At 38.1% G+C, this 18,993-nt stretch overlaps 2 protein-coding genes across 2 annotated transcripts; one reads left to right on the plus strand and one right to left on the minus strand.

Annotated features, from left to right (window-relative positions):
* Nucleotides 1-301: 301 nt before the first annotated feature.
* Nucleotides 302-8,391, minus strand: LOC131953462 (collagen alpha-1(XXI) chain-like; the record flags this gene model as incomplete). Its single annotated transcript, XM_059316644.1, has 8 exons — nt 8,287-8,391; nt 7,699-7,726; nt 7,356-7,391; nt 6,916-7,085; nt 6,562-6,705; nt 2,852-3,122; nt 782-992; nt 302-445 (listed from the first exon to the last, which is right to left on the minus strand). Coding segments are annotated over exons 1-8 (1,037 nt in total), but the record flags the coding sequence as incomplete, so codon positions are not given.
* A 6,594-nt stretch (nt 8,392-14,985) lies between these two features.
* LOC131953448 (uncharacterized) lies at nt 14,986-18,255 on the plus strand. The gene is made up of 2 exons (XM_059316632.1): nt 14,986-15,077; nt 17,051-18,255. Exon 2 carries the CDS (start codon nt 17,239-17,241, stop codon nt 18,253-18,255), a length of 1,017 nt encoding a protein of 338 aa, XP_059172615.1. The 5' UTR covers nt 14,986-15,077; nt 17,051-17,238.
* Nucleotides 18,256-18,993: the final 738 nt, after the last annotated feature.

An 18,993-nucleotide genomic window follows, 5' to 3' on the forward strand; every position in this document is an offset into this window, starting at 1 on the left:
CAAATCGAAAGTTTGAGGGGGGGGGGTGCAAATCGAAAAGTTTGTCCCCGGGCGCCGGGAAGGGTCGCTACGCCTCTGATCCCTAGTAATAATATAAAAGTATATTCGAGAAAGTTTAGGGGAGATTACTCCCGCTTTATTTCTTTTTAATTTTTATGAAACGCCTGCAATTTTTATGAAGTTTTCATTGTTTATAATGAAAAAAATAAGTCAAATACAAAATGTAATAATATTTAATATTGTGACATAATCTATTCAAATTATGTAAGTAAACAATACAGAAAACAAAGGATTTTTTTACCTCACATTACGGGCAACATCTTGGTCAACAAAAAGCACCGCAACTTGATTGACCTCCCCTCGATCTTGACGAACGCCGGGTACAAGGCCCTGTAGTTTGTTCAACAGCTGAACGTAGGTCTGTGGGCCAGATCCCATGCTTTCTCTGGAATATATCGTTAGAGATTCATGTTTAGAGATTTTGGTTAGAGATGTTAAGTATAGATTTCATGTAAGAGATTTTAGTTAAAGATTTCATGTTAGAAAATTTAGCTAGAAATTTTATGTTATAGATTTCATGTTAGAAAATTTAGCTAGAAATTTTATGTTATAGATTTCATGTTAGAAATTTTAGCTAGAACTTTATGTTATAGATTTCATGTTAGAAATTTTAGCTAGAAATTTTGTTATAAATTTCATGTTAGAAATTTCAGCTAGAAATTTTATGTTATTGATTTCATGTTAGAAATGTAAGAGATTTCATGAAAAAGTTTCAACCTACTTCTCACAGTAGTCATTGGGACCCTTGAACTCGGCATTGTCAGGAGCGTAGCAGGCGTTCAGTAGATAGCTGACGTGGACGTCATAACGGCTGTCCAATGGGAAGGCGAGGGTTGTTCTGTTCATGAAGTTTGAGATCACTTCGTAGGCTTCGATGGCTGCTGTATTCCCAGCGACAAAGTACAGCTCGCCCTGTGTACGTACCTCACATCCTACACGAGTAGGTAATTGCTAGAGTTACAAGTCCGCTAGTGCAATCAATAAAATGGGTTAGTAAAATAGTCAATAAACATCAAGGTGTTTTAAACCAACTGCACATCAAGTTTATTGAGGCTTTGTCTTTCTCAGCAACATAACAAAACTAAACAGTCACAAAAACATAAAAAAATGTCCATCCCAAAAAAAAAATTGTGGACTAATATTAAAATAACGGATGACGTGATCAAAGATTAGTAAGATCGATCGAGATTCATTCCAAATTGATAATCATCAGCTTTTGTCTACTCAAAACCTAGGTCCCTTAATTGAACAACAGCACACACAGGGATCTAAATGACATCACACACAGGGATCTGAATGACATCACACACAGGGATCTGAATGACATCACACACAGGGATCTGAATGACATCACACACAGGGATCTAAATGACATCACACACAGGGATCTAAATGACATCACACACAGGGATCTAAATGACATCACACAGGGATCTAAATGACATCACACACAGGGATCTAAATGACATCACACACAGGGATCTAAATGACATCACACACAGGGATCTAAATGACATCACACAGGGATCTAAATGATATCACACAGGGATCTAAATGATATCACACAGGGATCTAAATGACATCACACACAGGGATCTAAATGACATCACACACAGGGATCTAAATGACATCACACAGGGATCTAAATGATATCACACAGGGATCTAAATGACATCACACAGGGATCTAAATGACATCACACACAGGGATCTAAATGACATCACACACAGGGATCTAAATGACATCACACAGGGATCTAAATGACATCACACACAGGGATCTAAATGACATCACACACAGGGATCTAAATGACATCACACACAGGGATCTAAATGACATCACACAGGGATCTAAATGATATCACACAGGGATCTAAATGACATCACACAGGGATCTAAATGACATCACACACAGGGATCTAAATGACATCACACACAGGGATCTAAATGACATCACACACAGGGACCTGAATGACATCACACACAGGGACCTGAATGACATCACACACAGGGACCTGAATGACATAACACAGGGACCTGAATGACATCACACACAGGGATCTAAATGACATCACACACAGGGATCTGAATGCCGTCACACAGGGATCTGAATGACATCACACACAGGGATCTAAATGACATCACACACAGGGATCTAAATGACGTCACACAGGGACCTGAATGACATCACACACAGGGATCTAAATGACATCACACACAGGGATCTGAATGACGTCACACAGGGACCTGAATGACGTCACACAGGGATCTGAATGACATCACACACAGGTATCTAAATGACATCACACACAGGGATCTAAATGACATCACACACAGTGATCTAAATGACGTCACACAGGGACCTGAATGATATCACACACAGGGAAGTGAATGACATCACACACAGGGAAGTGAATGACATCACACACAGGGAACTGAATGATATCACACATAGTGATCTAAATGACACTACACACAGGGATCTAAATGACATCACACACAGGGAACTGAATGACATAACACAGGGACCTGAATGACATCACACAGGGATCTGAATGACATCAACACACAGAGACCTGAATGACATCACACACAGGGACCTGAGTGACATAACATAGGGACCTGAATGACATCACACAGGGACCTGAATGACATCACACACAGGGACCTGAATGACATCACACACAGGGACCCGAATGACATCACATACAGTGACCTGAATGACATTATACAGGGACCTGAATGACATCACACAGACCCAAAAATTCGACGTTAGATGACAACAAACTTACTTTGTGACGTAAGAATGGGTGGCAGGGAGCAGGCCCGGGGAGGGAGAGCGACCTTGACACGGTCCAGGTTCAGGTAGGTGGTGATGTTGAAGATGAAGTTGTCGTCAGGGTCACTGGCGATTGTTCGCCACTCCTGCTCGTCCAAGTATTGGCCGACGCCGACCACGAAGAAATAGAACCCGTTATTCTTGGCTTCCTGCACCTCGTAGGCTGTTTGTTCCTGGATTCTAGAACCTCCGTCTGTTAGGACGACGATAACTTTGGTGATGTCCTGAAATAGACAGGGTGTGTAGGACAACTTTAGTGATGTCCTGAAATAGATAGAGTGTGTAGGACAACTTTAGTCATGTCCTGAAATAGACAGGGTTTGTAGGACAACTTTAGTGATGTCCTGAAATAGACAGGGTGTGTAGGACAACTTTAGTGATGTCCTGAAATAGACAGGGTTTGTTGGACAACTTTAGTTATGTCCTGAAATAGACAGGGTTTGTAGGACAACTTTAGTTATGTCCTGAAATAGACAGGGTTTGTAGGACAACTTTAGTTATGTCCTGAAATAGACAGGGTTTGTTGGACAACTTTAGTTATGTCCTGAAATAGACAGGGTTTGTAGGACAACTTTAGTTATGTCCTGAAATAGACAGGGTTTGTAGGACAACTTTAGTGATGTCCTGAAATAGACAGGGTTTGTAGGACAACTTTAGTGATGTCCTGAAATAGACAGGGTTTGTAGGACAACTTTAGTGATGTCCTGAAATAGATAGGGTTTGTAGGACAACTTTAGTGATGTCCTGAAACAGACAGGGTTTGTAGGACAACTTTAGTGATATCCTGAAATAGACAGGGTTTGTAGGACAACTTTAGTGATGTCCTGAAATAGACAGGGTTTGTAGGACAACTTTAGTGATGTCCTGAAATAGACAGGGTTTGTAGGACAACTTTAGTGATGTCCTGAAATAGACAGGGTTTGTAGGATAACTTTAGTGATGTCCTGAAATAGACAGGGTTTGTAGGATAACTTTAGTGATGTTCTGAAATAGACAGGGTTTGTAGGACAACTTTAGTGATGTCCTGAAATAGACAGGGTTTGTAGGATAACTTTAGTGATGTTCTGAAATAGACAGGGTTTGTAGGCAGTGTTTCTTCCAGACTTTTTTCTCCGGGGAAGCACTTGAAATTTGGGGGGGGGGGGGGGGCGGGCAACAATTTCCGGGGGGGGGGCGGACACTGTCAAAATTATATATTTTCTATATGAATTCCGTTTCGTTCAGGGGGGGGGGGGGCGGTAGACTTTCTTAGGGGGTGTGGGGGGGGGGGGGGGGGGGGTCGGTGCCCCCCCCCCCCCCGAAGAGATGCCTGGAAGAAACTCTGTGTGTAGGACAACTTTAGTTATGTCCTGAAGTAGACAGGGTTTGTAGGACTAGTAAATGCCCATAGAGTTATATCATAAATACATATATAGTTATATCAATAACTACCCATAGAGTTATATCATAAATACGTATATATATATATATATATATATATATATATATATATATATATATATATATATATATATATATATATATATATATATATATATATATATATATATATATATATATACGTATTTATGATATAACTCTAGGGGTAGTTATTGATATAACTATATATTGATATATATCAATAACTACCCCTAGAGTTATATCATAAATACGTATATATATATATATATATATATATATGTTACGGTCAAAGCCCGAAGTCGGCCAATGCGCGGATTGGCCGGCCAATCCGCGCATTGGCCAATATTGCCTCCCATAGGCCGGTCAAAGTCCGAAACTTTGCTTGATTTCGGCCTTTGGCCGGCCAATCCGCAGACTGGCCATGGTGGACCTGCCAAAGTCTGAAACAGCTCTTGATTTCGGCCTTTGGCCGGCCAGTACGCGGACTGGCCATGGTGGACCGGCCAAAGTCTTAATTTGAAGATCATCTGGCTAAGCCCAATGAGCTGATTCATTTGTTTGCATCCATGTCATCATCATATTTTGAACATCTTGGTTGGCACGTTCGACTAAACCTTGGCTTTGGCTATGCCTTGGTTTTCCGTGAACTAGTTTAAGTTCAGGCCACATGTGCTTTAGTTCAGAAATAACTTGATTCACAAATTCTCTTCCATTATCTGATTGAAGCACACTTGGGGCACCAATAGTCGTGAAGATATCCAACAGCTGGTAAGCAACTTCTTCTGCTCTTTTGGTTTCCAAAGCTCGCAACAATATGAACTTGGTTAAATGATCCTGGTAACTGAGTATAAACTTGTATTTGCCGTCTGGGTTACTTTGCATATCAATAAGATCTACTTGGCATCTTGAGTTAAATTCTTTAAATATCAAAGGTTTGGAAACAAGACCTTTCTTGGGATTAGACAATTTTGTCTGACAAGGCTTGCACAACCGAAGATACATAGTAATGATTTCTTTGGTGATATTTTTGTACTTTCTCTTAATCTCTTTTTCCATCCATGTGGATGCTATACAAACAAGAGCTTAACAATACGTTACTCACAATGAAACCGCACCCAGAATAATGAAAACGCGATCACAACTTAGTCTAGATAGAACATTGACCAGGACATCCCGGCCAATGCGCGCATTGGCCGGCCAATGTACAAAATACGCTGTCAAGTTTAAGCACTTCGGACTTTGGCCAGTACGTCCCGGCCAGTGCGCGCATTGGCCGGCCAATGTACGAAATACGATCTTAGTTCTAAGTTCTTCGGGCTTTGGCCAAGAGAGCCGGCCAATCCGTGCATTGGCCGGCCAATCCGGGGTTTGGCCGCACTTCGGGCTTTGACCGTAACATATATATATATATATATATATATATATATATATATATATATATATATATATATATATATATCAGTAACTACCTATAAAGTTATATCAGAAAACACGTATATAGGTATATCAGTAATAACTTTTAAAGTTATACCAATAGTTAATTGAATCAACAATTTCACTCTGGAGAATTTTAAAACAGTTAGGAGAAGGAGGAATTTTTTCAAACATGGAATAAGGTGCAAAAAACGTACCCTAAGTTAGGTAAAGTCGGAAGTCTAAAGAGTCCAAATTCTGCATTATTTCAAGCTACAAACCTTGTACTATTTAATTTAAAATCATCGCTTAAAAACCAAACCATCCATGAACTTAACGGGTTTTTCTACTTTAAACTACACCCATATATTGTTGACGAAAATTACAATCACTCGATCTTTTACATTTAGCGGATACAATTATTCGGCAATTCTAAAGATGATAAAAATAAGTGGTAATTCATTTTCAAAGTACCCCCTGTCAGAAAAAGCCTCCCCCCCCCCCCCAAAAAAAAAAAAACGCGACCCTGAGCAATTAGAAACAATTAGAATCTGCTACGAAGTTAGAATTGTTTTGTTCATCGGATAAAGCTGGAAAAAAATTACAAGGAAGTCTATTCATTGAACGATTTATTGCCTTAATAATAAATATGTTAAAAAGAAGTAAAGAATAAAAACATAACTGACAAACTGAGGTACGTGTTTTTATTTCTTTTATTGAACTATTAAGACTCTAAAACTTGTAAACGTCAGTTTAGTAAAGCTAGGTGGTATGTTGTCAACGAAGAAAATGGCCATTTTCTTAGTGATCGCTATAATGTGTAAAGGGAAGTAATAATGATTTGTTTACCTCTCTGAATTCCCGTAACTCCCGCACATATTTAATGGCTGTGTGCGTGTTGGTGTTTCCTGTTCTGTACGGTAGGGTGTCTATGTTTATTTGGGATATTAAGTCGCTCTTTGAGACGTAGCTGTTAAAATCTAAAATTGGAATCTGCAAAGAAGAGAGACAAAAAATTATCAAAAAAGTTACAGACGGTAGTACAAACAAATGGACAGACGGACAGAAAGATAGAAAGATAGAAAGACATAAAAAACAGGCAGAAAGCTAGAAGACAGGAAAAAAGATAGATAGACAGGAAGACAGACAGAAAGACAGACATAACGACAAATAGACAAATAGACAGATAGCAGTACCACACACCGTTAATTGATCACTGAATGTTAGTGCACCAACTCTAGTAGTATCAAAATCAACATCGAGCCTCTCAATAATCTCTTTGGTGAAGTTGAGCACACGCTGGTAGTCCAGTATGTAGATGGATGTCGAAGAGTCCAGAATAAAAAAAATGTCCATCACCTTTCGCTGACATGCTGGGAAAAAATAATCCGCAATTTCATGCAGAAATTAGTTTTACTAGTAGACTTGTTTCTGCATTAACTCTTCACGTTTTAATAACAAGCCAACATGTCTGATTTCCTTAGAGAAATTGTCTGTCAATATTACGATCAATTTGTAAACTATTTTCGAAATACCTATAGGGCTGGTAAGTAGGTCACTAACCAGCTCTACGGCTCAATAAAACCTGCATGAGCCATATAACTGTTTATTGACCTACTTACCAGCCCTATAGCTTATCTTACCTTGTGGAATCTGGTCTCTTGGTTCTCTACCTCGCTCTACAAAAAAAATTATAATACACGTTGTTAGTTGACAGATATTAAATATGTACAGGTATAAAATTAAAAATTAATGGGAGTTGAACGTTAGTTGGTTAAAACAGTTATTTGGTTAAAACGGTTATTTGACAAGAAATCAAGACTTTTAAAGGTCAAAAGATCGACACACAACGTCGGGGAAAGTATATTTGGCAGGGCATTTCCCAATCAACAACGTATTCAACATTTAGAGGGGGTGGGGGGCGTTATTTTACTGAAATACTTCAATCAAAAAATAATTTTTGTTGTTTTAAAAAAAAATACTTACGACAATGTGCAATGCCCACAATAACAGCCTGAAAAAAAGAAATTAATTCTTACAACAGGATTTAGAAAATCAGTTTGAAAATTATCCCAAGACCCTACAACTCCACAGTATTTGACAATAAAGGCGTTGATTAAATACACTACTAAAATGCCTACACAATAAGCAGAAGACACTGTTGTGTTTACTGTATTTAAAATCTTAAACCTCTGCTGTTTTTTTTTATAGAAGAGATAGGAGCTAATTTAGTAGCAAATGAATTTCGTTAGGCTTAACATAACATGACTTTTAAAGCTGTATTGGTTAAAGATTCATACTGTTTAGTTATATAATTCATGAGTAAATCAAATTTTTCGTAAAGTTTGCATAAAACGTAAGTTTACGAAAAAATCTGGAATTGCTAAAATTACGTATTAACTCGCAAAAGGAAATATTTGTGGAGTTGACAAAGACTTTAAGCTTTTAAAATTACGCGTAAACTAATAAAAGCAAAGAACAACTGTTGAGAAAGACTGCTAAAACTACGAATAAATTCGCCAATTTTAGAGTTGCCGAAATTTTTTAGACTTCTAAAGCAACATGCCGACTTACCAAGGCAAAAAACGAGAGAGTGGAGGGCGCCATGGTCGATCTACAGCCACGAGCCGAGTGATGAGAATCAGCAAGTTGTCAGTGTTTTAAAATTGTCACTCTGCAGGTCACGTGGGAGGCGTGGTGATAGATATCGTGAGCCTGTCAAACGATCTGTCTTGTGTTTTCGCCTTATTTGGAGTTGGAATGTTTTGGTTCACTAGTGTGATAGACTTCATTCATTGGATGGCCTGGTCAAGTGTTAGAGCGCTCGGTTGCTAACGAGAAAGTGGCGAGTTTAGCTCAAGGGCTCTAGTCTGTGGAACACCCACGTATGATGGGTACCTGTCTAAAGTCTACCCACTTATGGGGTACCTGACTAAAGTCTACCCACGTATGGGGTACCTGGCTAAAGTCTACCCACTTATGGGGTACCTGGCTAAAGTCTACCCACTTATGGGGTACCTGGCTAAAGTCTACCCACTTATGGGGTACCTGGCTAAAGTCTACCCACTTATGGGGTACCTGGCTAAAGTCTACCCACGTATGATGGGTACCTGGCTAAAGTCTACCCACTTATGGGGTACCTGGCTAAAGTCTACCCACTTATGGGGTACCTGGCTAAAGTCTACCCACGTATGATGGGTACCTGGCTAAAGTCTACCCACGTATGGGGTACCTGGCTAAAGTCTACCCACTTATGGGGTACCTGGCTAAAGTCTACCCACTTATGGGGTACCTGGCTAAAGTCTACCCACTTATGGGGTACCTGGCTAAAGTCTACCCACTTATGGGGTACCTGGCTAAAGTCTACTCACTTATGGGGTACCTGGCTAAAGTCTACTCACTTATGGGGTACCTGGCTAAAGTCTACTCACTTATGGGGTACCTGGCTAAAGTCTACCTACGTATGATGGGTACCTGGCTAAAGTCTACCCACTTATGGGGTACTGGCTAAAGTCTACCCACTTATGGGGTACCTGGCTAAAGTCTACCCACTTATGGGGTACCTGGCTAAAGTCTACCCACGTATGGGGTACTGGCTAAAGTCTACCCACTTATGGGGTACCTGGCTAAAGTCTACCCACTTATGGGGTACCTGGCTAAAGTCTACCCACTTATGGGGTACCTGGCTAAAGTCTACCTACGTATGATGGGTACCTGGCTAAAGTTTACCCACTTATGGGGTACCTGGCTAAAGTCTACCCACTTATGGGGTACCTGGCTAAAGTCTACCCACTTATGGGGTACCTGGCTAAAGTCTACCCACGTATGATGGGTACCTGGCTAAAGTCTACTCACTTATGGGGTACCTGGCTAAAGTCTACCCACTTATGGGGTACCTGGCTAAAGTTTACCCACTTATGGGGTACCTGGCTAAAGTCTACCCACGTATGATGGGTACCTGGCTAAAGTCTACCCACTTATGGGGTACCTGGCTAAAGTCTACCCACTTATGGGGTACCTGGCTAAAGTCTACCCAAGTCTGAAGTGTACCCAAAATTGTCGGGGAAAGTAAATATTGCTGGGCATTTGAGCTGACCTTACAATTCCATTAAAACCTGTAGTTTAAAAAACATAAATTCTAACCCTCTGTTCTCTTGGTAGTTATGTCTGTACGATTACTTTTTATGTTTCTAGAATTGAATGTGAAGAATGTGAAAATGTGAAGAATGTGAAGAATATGAAGAAGGCATCTATGCTGAGAAAATTCACCTTGGAAACTTAAGTAAAATAATGCGCATGCTTTTAGTACCGATGCTATGATGCAGAAACAATTTTTTACAGTCACAAGAAGTGTTTCTTTCAGGCATCTCTTCTAGTGGGAGGACCGAACCCTTCGCCACCACCCCACCCCCGGACGAAAAAAAAATTATGTTATAAAAAATATATATTTTTACCAGTTCTATAACTACTATAATATTAAAAAAGCACTCCTTTTTTACCTCTGCATGGCCTCGATGTTAGCTGCTTAGGATCTCAAAATATTATATTTTTGTATTTTGTTTATTAGCTACCACAGCCTGTATTCGTTGTGTAATTTAGCTAATTGTTTTAACACTAACGACACCCCACTCCCCCTACCCCCTGACGTAAACTGTGTGCTGGGGGAAAGTGCTTACATCAGTAATTACTTCATTTTAAAAATTGTTGTTTGGAATATTAGGCTGCTGCTCTTGACCCCCCCCCCCCCCCCACCCCCACCCCCACACTTCCGTTTGCATGACCCATGTTATACATACGATTACCCAAACATTATATTGTCTAATTTAATTAGTCCCATATAACACTGCAGTGTAATTAGTGCCAACAAATTTACAATTACTAATAGACCCACGCTATAAATTACAATTACACGTAGTTACTAAGTTAAATCTACTTTTTGTAGTTTACAATTGTTTCATAATAGAAATAGAATCATACATTTCTAAGTGGGGGCGTGGTCAGCTGACCCTACTTGTTCAATTGTTTTAGTGCCGTCGATTTATCTCTACTTTTTAATTAACATTTATCCACACTGACCCACATTGACCCACACAGAGCCACATTGTCACACACTGACCCACACTGACCCACATTGTCACACACTGACCCACACTGACCCACATTGTCACACACTGACCCACACTGACCCACATTGTCACACACTGACCCTTATTAACCCACATTGACCTACATGGACTGGCAGGAACTCATTTGTCCGGCCTGGCAAGCAGACGTCTAAAGGTCAAGTGGGGTTAATTGACTCTTATGAAATTACTTATCTTGCAAACTTTACAGTTCGGATTTGCGAAGTGTTATTGTGAAAGGCGTCTGGGTTGTAATGTAATAACATCACTTTTCACCAACAATCCGCTGACCACATCTGGACAATGCCATATCCGAGTCATATCACAGATTGCACAAGGTACAGACGGGTTGGATTATAAATCTGAGCTAAGTGTTTGCAACGGTTTCCAGATGCCATAAGTTCCTCGGCAAATTCGTAACAATCGTTTTCGTACAAGAGTTGAACTAAATTAATTGGATGAACATTTGTAGAACAGTTCAACAAAATGATAAGTTGATGAACATTTCTAGAACAGGTGAAACAAAGTAACTTGAACGCTTGTAGGCCAGTTGGACACAATTAATTTAATGCATATATCTAATGTAGAGGAGCGTTTTTCAACACCGATCTTATTTAGCTGTCAAAATATGAATGGCTTGGTCTGGTGGTAAAATGTGGATGTTGTGGTCTGGTGGTAAAATGTGGATATTGTTGTCTGGTGGTAAAATGTAGATGTTGTGGTCTGGTGGTAAAATGTAGATGTTGTGGTCTGGTGGTAAAATGTGGATGTTGTGGTCTGGTGGTAAAATGTGGATGTTGTTGTCTGGTTGTAAAATGTGGATGTTGTGGTCTGGTGGTAAAATGTGGATGTTGTGGTCTGGTGGTAAAATGTGGATGTTGTTGTCTGGTGGTAAAATGTGGATGTTGTGGTCTGGTGGTATAATGTGGATGTTGTGGTCTGGTAGAAAAATGTGGATGGCCTATATAAAGTTTCGGAATTGTTGGTTGAACTTGTCGAAAAAAGTATTTAAAAAATGCTGAGGTCAAGAGCTCTCATTATGCGAACAGTTAATTAACCTAAATGTTTCAAGGTTCCACTTGAAAATTTTCCAAATATTTAATTAGACTAAATAAATTTAACTTTAGTTTAATTACAGTTCAGCTTCCCACGCTGTCGACAACTTACTTGACTTTAAAGTACTCAGGAAAATAGTTTTTAGAGCGACTGAAATTTTATCTCTCACAACAAAAGAGCCACACGAGTTGCCGCCCTTCTGGAAGCTTAGGATAACTCCCCTTGAGTGGTTGGCTTGTGTTGGTGATGTCGCGGCTAGGCGACAGGAAACAGCTTTTCAAACTGACGAATAAGCATTTTTTACAATGGCTTTTTTTTTGTTTATTAAAAAAAAATAAAGTTTATTGTTAATTGAATAAGTTTATTTTCCACAATTTTTTTTTTGTGGTAGACTGTTTAAAAAACAACAACACGAGAGTGAAATGGAGTAGGCCTATATGATAATATGAATAGAACTTAAAAATTCTCACTTTCCTGAAATAAATCTGGGTTACGGCCAGACACCTTGTCCATGGGGAAGGGAGGTTCGCTTCAAATTTCTGGCTTTGGGGGGGGGGGGGGGCTTAAATTATATGTATATTCTATATAATATTTTCGTTTCGTGCGTTGGCAGTAGATGTGCGCCCCCCACACCCCCAAAGAGATACCTGAAAGAAACTAAAACAAATCATAGACTACAGACTACTTATGGTATGGCATCCAATAATGTATCCATCACTACACACTTATGGTATGGCATCCAATAATGTATCCATCACTACAGACTTATGGTATGGCATCCAATAATGTATCCATCACTACACACTTATGGTATGGCATCCAATAATGTATCCATCACTACACACTTATGGTATGGCATCCAATAATGTATCCATCACTACACACTTATGGTATGGCATCCAATAATGTATCCATCACTACAGACTTATGGTATGGCATCCAATAATGTATCCATCACTACAGACTTATGGTATGGCATCCAATAATGTATCCATCACTACAGACTTATGGTATGGCATCCAATAATGTATCCATCACTACACACTTATGGTATGGCATCCAATAATGTATCCATCACTACAGACTTATGGTATGGCATCCAATAATGTATCCATCACTACACACTTATGGTATGGCATCCAATAATGTATCCATCACTACACACTTATGGTATGGCATCCAATAATGTATCCATCACTACAGACTTATGGTATGGCATCCAATAATGTATCCATCACTACAGACTTATGGTATGGCATCCAATAATGTATCCATCACTACAGACTTATGGTATGGCATCCAATAATGTATCCATCACTACAGACTTATGGTATGGCATCCAATATGGTATGGCATCCAATCGCCTGGCTAATTAGCACTAATGGGCACTGATACAACCTTTCTCTATGGATGGCAAGCTCTTCATTCCAGCGTTGTATTTTTATTGTTACCTATTAACTGAATTGTCTTCTCATACAAATCGCCGTTTTTTATATAGTGAAATAAACCGTGGCTATCAGCTGTAATGATATTTATAATACATGGGTTACACAGGTACTGTGGGCGGAATTTGTTATTAAGGGAGGGATTTAAAAACATGAAACGGCAATACTTGGGACTAAACCTTGAGACAATAGTTTTGTTTTTGATGAAATGCTGGTTGGGTGGAGGGGGGGGGGGGGTGGAGAAGGGCATAGCCACCTAACACACCCAGCCCACGCCACTGCAAGGAACGACTACTCTAGCAGCATGTCTTGTTATGTAATCACTTTACCTGGGAATTTAAAAAAAAAAGTTGTTCATGGTATGAAGTCTTGCACGCTTTGTAAATTATGTATACACATTTATTTGACAGAGAAAAGAATTTAAAAATGTGATCACGTTTTGTTATATAAACAACTAAAGGTCTACTCAACGTTGTTGTGAAATTTACAAACAAAAAACATGAACGCGAGCGTTAACTATAAAAGTTACCTCTTACATTTTGCTTTAATAGCTTTCTAAATGTTGGGAATACATTCTATTGACCAAAGTCTCCTACATAAAGTGTGGCTGATTTACAAACGAGAATCTTTAGCTGGTTGTAAATGTAGATTTAGCTGATTTCATTTGCAACTTTACAAAACTAGATAATGCTAGCTGATTTCATTTGCAACTTTACAAAACTAGATAATGCTAGTTGATTTCATATGTAGCTTTACAAAACTAGATAATGCTAGCTGATTTCATATGTAGCTTTACAAAACTAGATAATGCAAGCTGATTTCATATGTAGCTTTACAAAACTTGATAATGCTAGCTGATTTCATATGTAGCTTTACAAAACTAGATAATGCTAGCTGATTTCATATGTAGCTTTACAAAACTAGATAATGCTAGCTGATTTCATATGTAGCTTTACAAAACTAGATAATGCTAGCTGATTTCATATGTAGCTTTACAAAACTAGATAATGCAAGCTAATTTCATATGTAGCTTTATAAAACTAGATAATGCTAGCTGATTTCATATGTAGCTTTACAAAACTAGGTAATGCTAGCTGATTTCATATGTAGCTTTACAAAACTAGATAATGCTAGCTGATTTCATATGTAGCTTTACAAAACTAGATAATGCTAGCTGATTTCATATGTAGCTTTATAAAACTAGATAATGCTAGCTGATTTCATATGTAGCTTTACAAAACTAGATAATGCTAGCTGATTTCATGTGTAGCTTTACAAAACTAGATAATGCTAGCTGATTTCATTTGCAACTTTACAAATCTAGATAACGCTAGCTGATTTCCTATGTAGTTCTCGCTAATTTCTCATGTAGCTTTACAAGACTACCTAAAAAATAAAGTATTGCACGTGAGCAGACAGAAAACAATTTCGCGAAGTTTCCCACTTGCGTTGTGGCAGGTAAGTTCTGCTCTCTAGTGCCGTCAGGGGCGTACCTGGACAGATTTGTGAGCAACCCACCACAGTATGTGATTTCTACGCCGATGTTACAGGTAAACAAATGCAGGTCTATATTTTTTGCTTTAGTTCGTTGTTTTGTTATTCTATATTTATAGCAGTTGATGGGAATTACTGTTTTATGTTTATAAAATTATGAGATGTAACAACAGCGAGTAGCTACACTTATGTACATTTCGTGCCAAAGTTTCAAGAAAATATCTCCACAAACTAGGGTAGAGCTAAGGTAAGTCAACCCACTTTTAACTGACAGCGTGTGCTTGCAATCAGGCTAATGTAGGGTGAAACATTAGGTAAGTATTGTGTTGTCTATTTGATGTTTATTACTCCAGTCGTGCGTTATTATTTTATTGAAAATAATAACATAAGAATGTTTAGCTTATTTAAGCAACTCGTGTTATGCCGTACGTAGATCAACATTATATAGTATGCTGAACTTGATAGAAATTAGACTATTAAGCATACTACCCCCCCCCCCCCTTCCCCCCACACACAGACAAATACAAGAGTAGATCTAACAACATACATGTTTTCTTTCTCCACTATTTATTATTATTACTATCATTGTTATTATCGTTATTATTTTACTAGAATATGCCTGTTGTTTAGATTCTTATTGTTATTTTTATTATTATTTTTATAATGTACATTATAACATTTGTAATATTAGTTCATGGGAAGTGTTTAGTGATTATATACGCGTATATACAGTTTTAGTATTCGTTTTTATTATTCACCCTCTTTCTTCTCAAATGTTAGGGATCTCTTACAAAGGGGTAGTTTATCCTTTGTGGTATAGGACAATGCTATATAAAACTGCATATAATTTGGTTTTTAGCTCTTGTTTTCACTGAGTTTTGGCTATTTATAAATGGTTAGACGATTGAGTAAATTGGGTCCCTCCACATCCCCCCCCCCCCCCTGTGTGTGTGTGATACCATTTATGGACGATCCGTTATATACTATGGGGTCGTCCATAAATGACGTCACACTCGTAGTGGGGAGGGGGGGTCCGTAATTTTGTGACGGTATGTGATGAGGGGGAGGGGGGGGGGGTTCAGATTGTGCGACGTCACACTTTTGCATTATAAAAAAGCAATGTTAGAAAACGAATTTTAGACGTTATTTTGCGTTTTAGAAAACTGTTTTAATAAATTGTATTAACAATTGATTAAAATACTCTATTTTAACAGAGTTCAGGCAAGATTTTGGAAAAATATAGCTGTTTAAAAAAAATTTAACTGCAATTTTGAGGGGGTTGTAGGCTGAGGTGTGACGTCATTTTAAAGGGGGGGGGGTCTGGCTTTTTGTGACGACGTGTGACGGAGGGGAGGGGGGGGGAGGTAAAAATCGTCAAAAAAAGCGTGACGTCATTTATGGATGACCCCTATGTGCAAGATAATTTACATGGGTGGCGTAAAATAAACATAACTGATGCCAACTTTTAACTTAAAATAGAGCCAAAAATTTTAAAGTTAAAAAAGACTGCATCGCATCTTTTACAGACAGCTGCTTGGGGCAAGTAGCAGCTGCCATTAGGCAATCATTGCATTTTTCCTGTTCTAATTTTCTGTTGTTGGTTTCAAAACTTTGATGTTTTCAGTAAACAAGAGCCTTCTGTGTACCTGCACTTAGTGTTTAGTTCAGTGAGTGCGTTAGAAAGATAGAAAAAAAATGTTGGAAGTTTTGGAGTTGCCAGGATGGGCTAGCCAACATTATTTTAAATACACGTGTTTTGTTTACATTGTGATACCTATGATTAACATCTGTAAGAATCAGATTTAGATCGTTTAATTTGCTCCATAAAGATTTTTAATATAACAAACCAAAACAAGGCAGATATAAATCCGCAATTTTAGGGTGATATAGGCCTATCCACTATCTACCCACACACTAACTCTTCTATAAAGGGATATATATATATATATATATATATATATATATATATAGGACTATATATGCAAAATGTGTATATAGGCTGTTAATGTATATATAGGAGATATATATATATATATATATGTATATATATATATATATAAATATATATATGTATATATATGTATATGTGTATATACATACATATATATATATATATATATATATATATATATATATATATATATATATATATATATATATATATATATATATATATATATATATATATATATAATACACTGACTAATTGTTTCTCTCTAGATGATACCATTAAATGGAGTTGATATTTTTCAAGAGTGTACAGTGCAATATTCCAGGCGAACTGAAACCCCTTTCCTGCCTTAATTCTAAAATACGAACTGTATTCATCAGATATAAAATCTTCTGATCAGATGTTAGTTTTAAAGCTTTGCATGAATTACTTCTGCCGTTTAAATTGGGTATAAACAATGGAATCAAACACCAATGTGGCAAATAACGCGCCGACTACTGACGTCATTCGTGCCAAGCAAAACGTAGTATTTGCGGTTCTTACACTTTTGTTAAACACAGCTGTCATTGTTTCCATAGCAACGTCTTCATTTCTGAGACAAAAGTCGAAATATCGAACAATTATAAGTATTAGTATAGGAAATATTATTGCGTGTTTTGCATACTTTCCCTTGGATACAGCAAAATCTCTTGGATTTCAAGGTGTCCAGGAATTAAATCTAACACTAAAGGCATTTATAAATGGCGTCCACACGTTCTGCGTGCCTGCAGTCATAGGATTTAGTCTAATGTTTATCGGACTGGAATATTGTATCACTAGAAAATATGGAATCATCGCTCATAAAAGAGTATCTAGGACACAGATAAGTTTGTGGATTCCTTGGACTTTCGGATGTGTAGCTCTCCTATTGCTTGTGTTAACTCCCTGTCCTCAAGTTCTAACGGATTATGTCAACACCCAGCAAATTCAAGCTGTGACATCACCATTTAATAAGAAAAATGTTGTAGTAGCGTCCCCTTGTCAGTATATTATTTCACTGGCTTCTATTTTATCTTTGACTATTGGATGGGGTTTCATACCCTTGCTACTGGCCTTCTTGGTCGTCTTGTATGCCATCCAGCTGAATGTGAGATACCGGTTATCACGTGACTACAGACAGGTGGTGAGTAGCCTGACCGACTCTGTGACCTCTGACAGAGAGGTGACCTGGTCGCAGAAACTCCTGGACACGGCTGTGGCGACGTTTCTGCTGCTCGGCGTCCATGTTCTCTACCTCACTCAGCGGCTCTCTGAGGTCACGTGTCTGCCTGAAAGCTACTGCGTGATGGCGCTGTCAGCCAACCGTAGCGTGGAGCTGGCCAGGTGGGCTATGGCGTTCATCCTACCTGCAGTCTGGTTGTTGGATGAGGACTTTAGGACGGTGTGTGCTTTTATCTGCGGACGTTTGTGTCTTGGTCTTAGTGCCAGTGGATAGTATCTGTTAGACAGTATGTACCTTTATCTGCAGACGTGTGTATCTTGGTCTCAGTTCATCAAGTACACGTTTACCTATTGCTTGATATCTCAAAGATTAATAAAATAATTATATGCTGTGTGACTAGCATGTTCATTTTTAAAAATACATTTGTGAAAGTTCAACATGTACAAAACTACTTCAATATTTTATTAATAATAGACCTACATACAAATAATTTATTCAATGATCAAGATCTGTATATATTATAAAAATGTTTTAATAATTTATTTCAAAACATTATGTGATCAATGTGACATTTGTGATACTGTGTATGGGATGATAAGCCCAAACTTTTAAATTATTTTCAAAACATTATGTGATCAATGTGACAATTGTGATACTGTGTATGGGATGATAAGCCCAAACTTTTAAATTATTTTCAAAACATTATGTGATCAATGTGACAATTGTGATACTGTGTATGGGATGATAAGCCCAAACTTTTAAATTATTTTCAAAACATTATGTGATCAATGTGACAATTGTGATACTGGGTATGGGATGATAAGCCCAAACTTTTAAATTATTTTCAAAACATTATGTGATCAATGTGACATATGTGATACTGTGTATGGGATGATAAGCCCAAACTTTTAAATTATTTTCAAAACATTATGTGATCAATGTGACATATGTGATACTGTGTATGGGATGATAAGCCCAAACTTTTAAATTATTTTCAAAACATTATGTGAT

The sequence above is a fragment of the Physella acuta genome, unplaced genomic scaffold (genome assembly GCF_028476545.2).
Source record: "Physella acuta isolate Inbredline_101_S28 unplaced genomic scaffold, ASM2847654v3 ptg000923l, whole genome shotgun sequence".
Classification (NCBI taxonomy): domain Eukaryota; kingdom Metazoa; phylum Mollusca; class Gastropoda; family Physidae; genus Physella; species Physella acuta.

What these genes read in the sequence shown, in the direction of transcription:
- LOC131953448 (XM_059316632.1), top strand. Translation starts at nt 17,239, where the DNA reads ATGGAATCAAACACCAATGTGGCAAATAACGCGCCGACTACTGACGTC.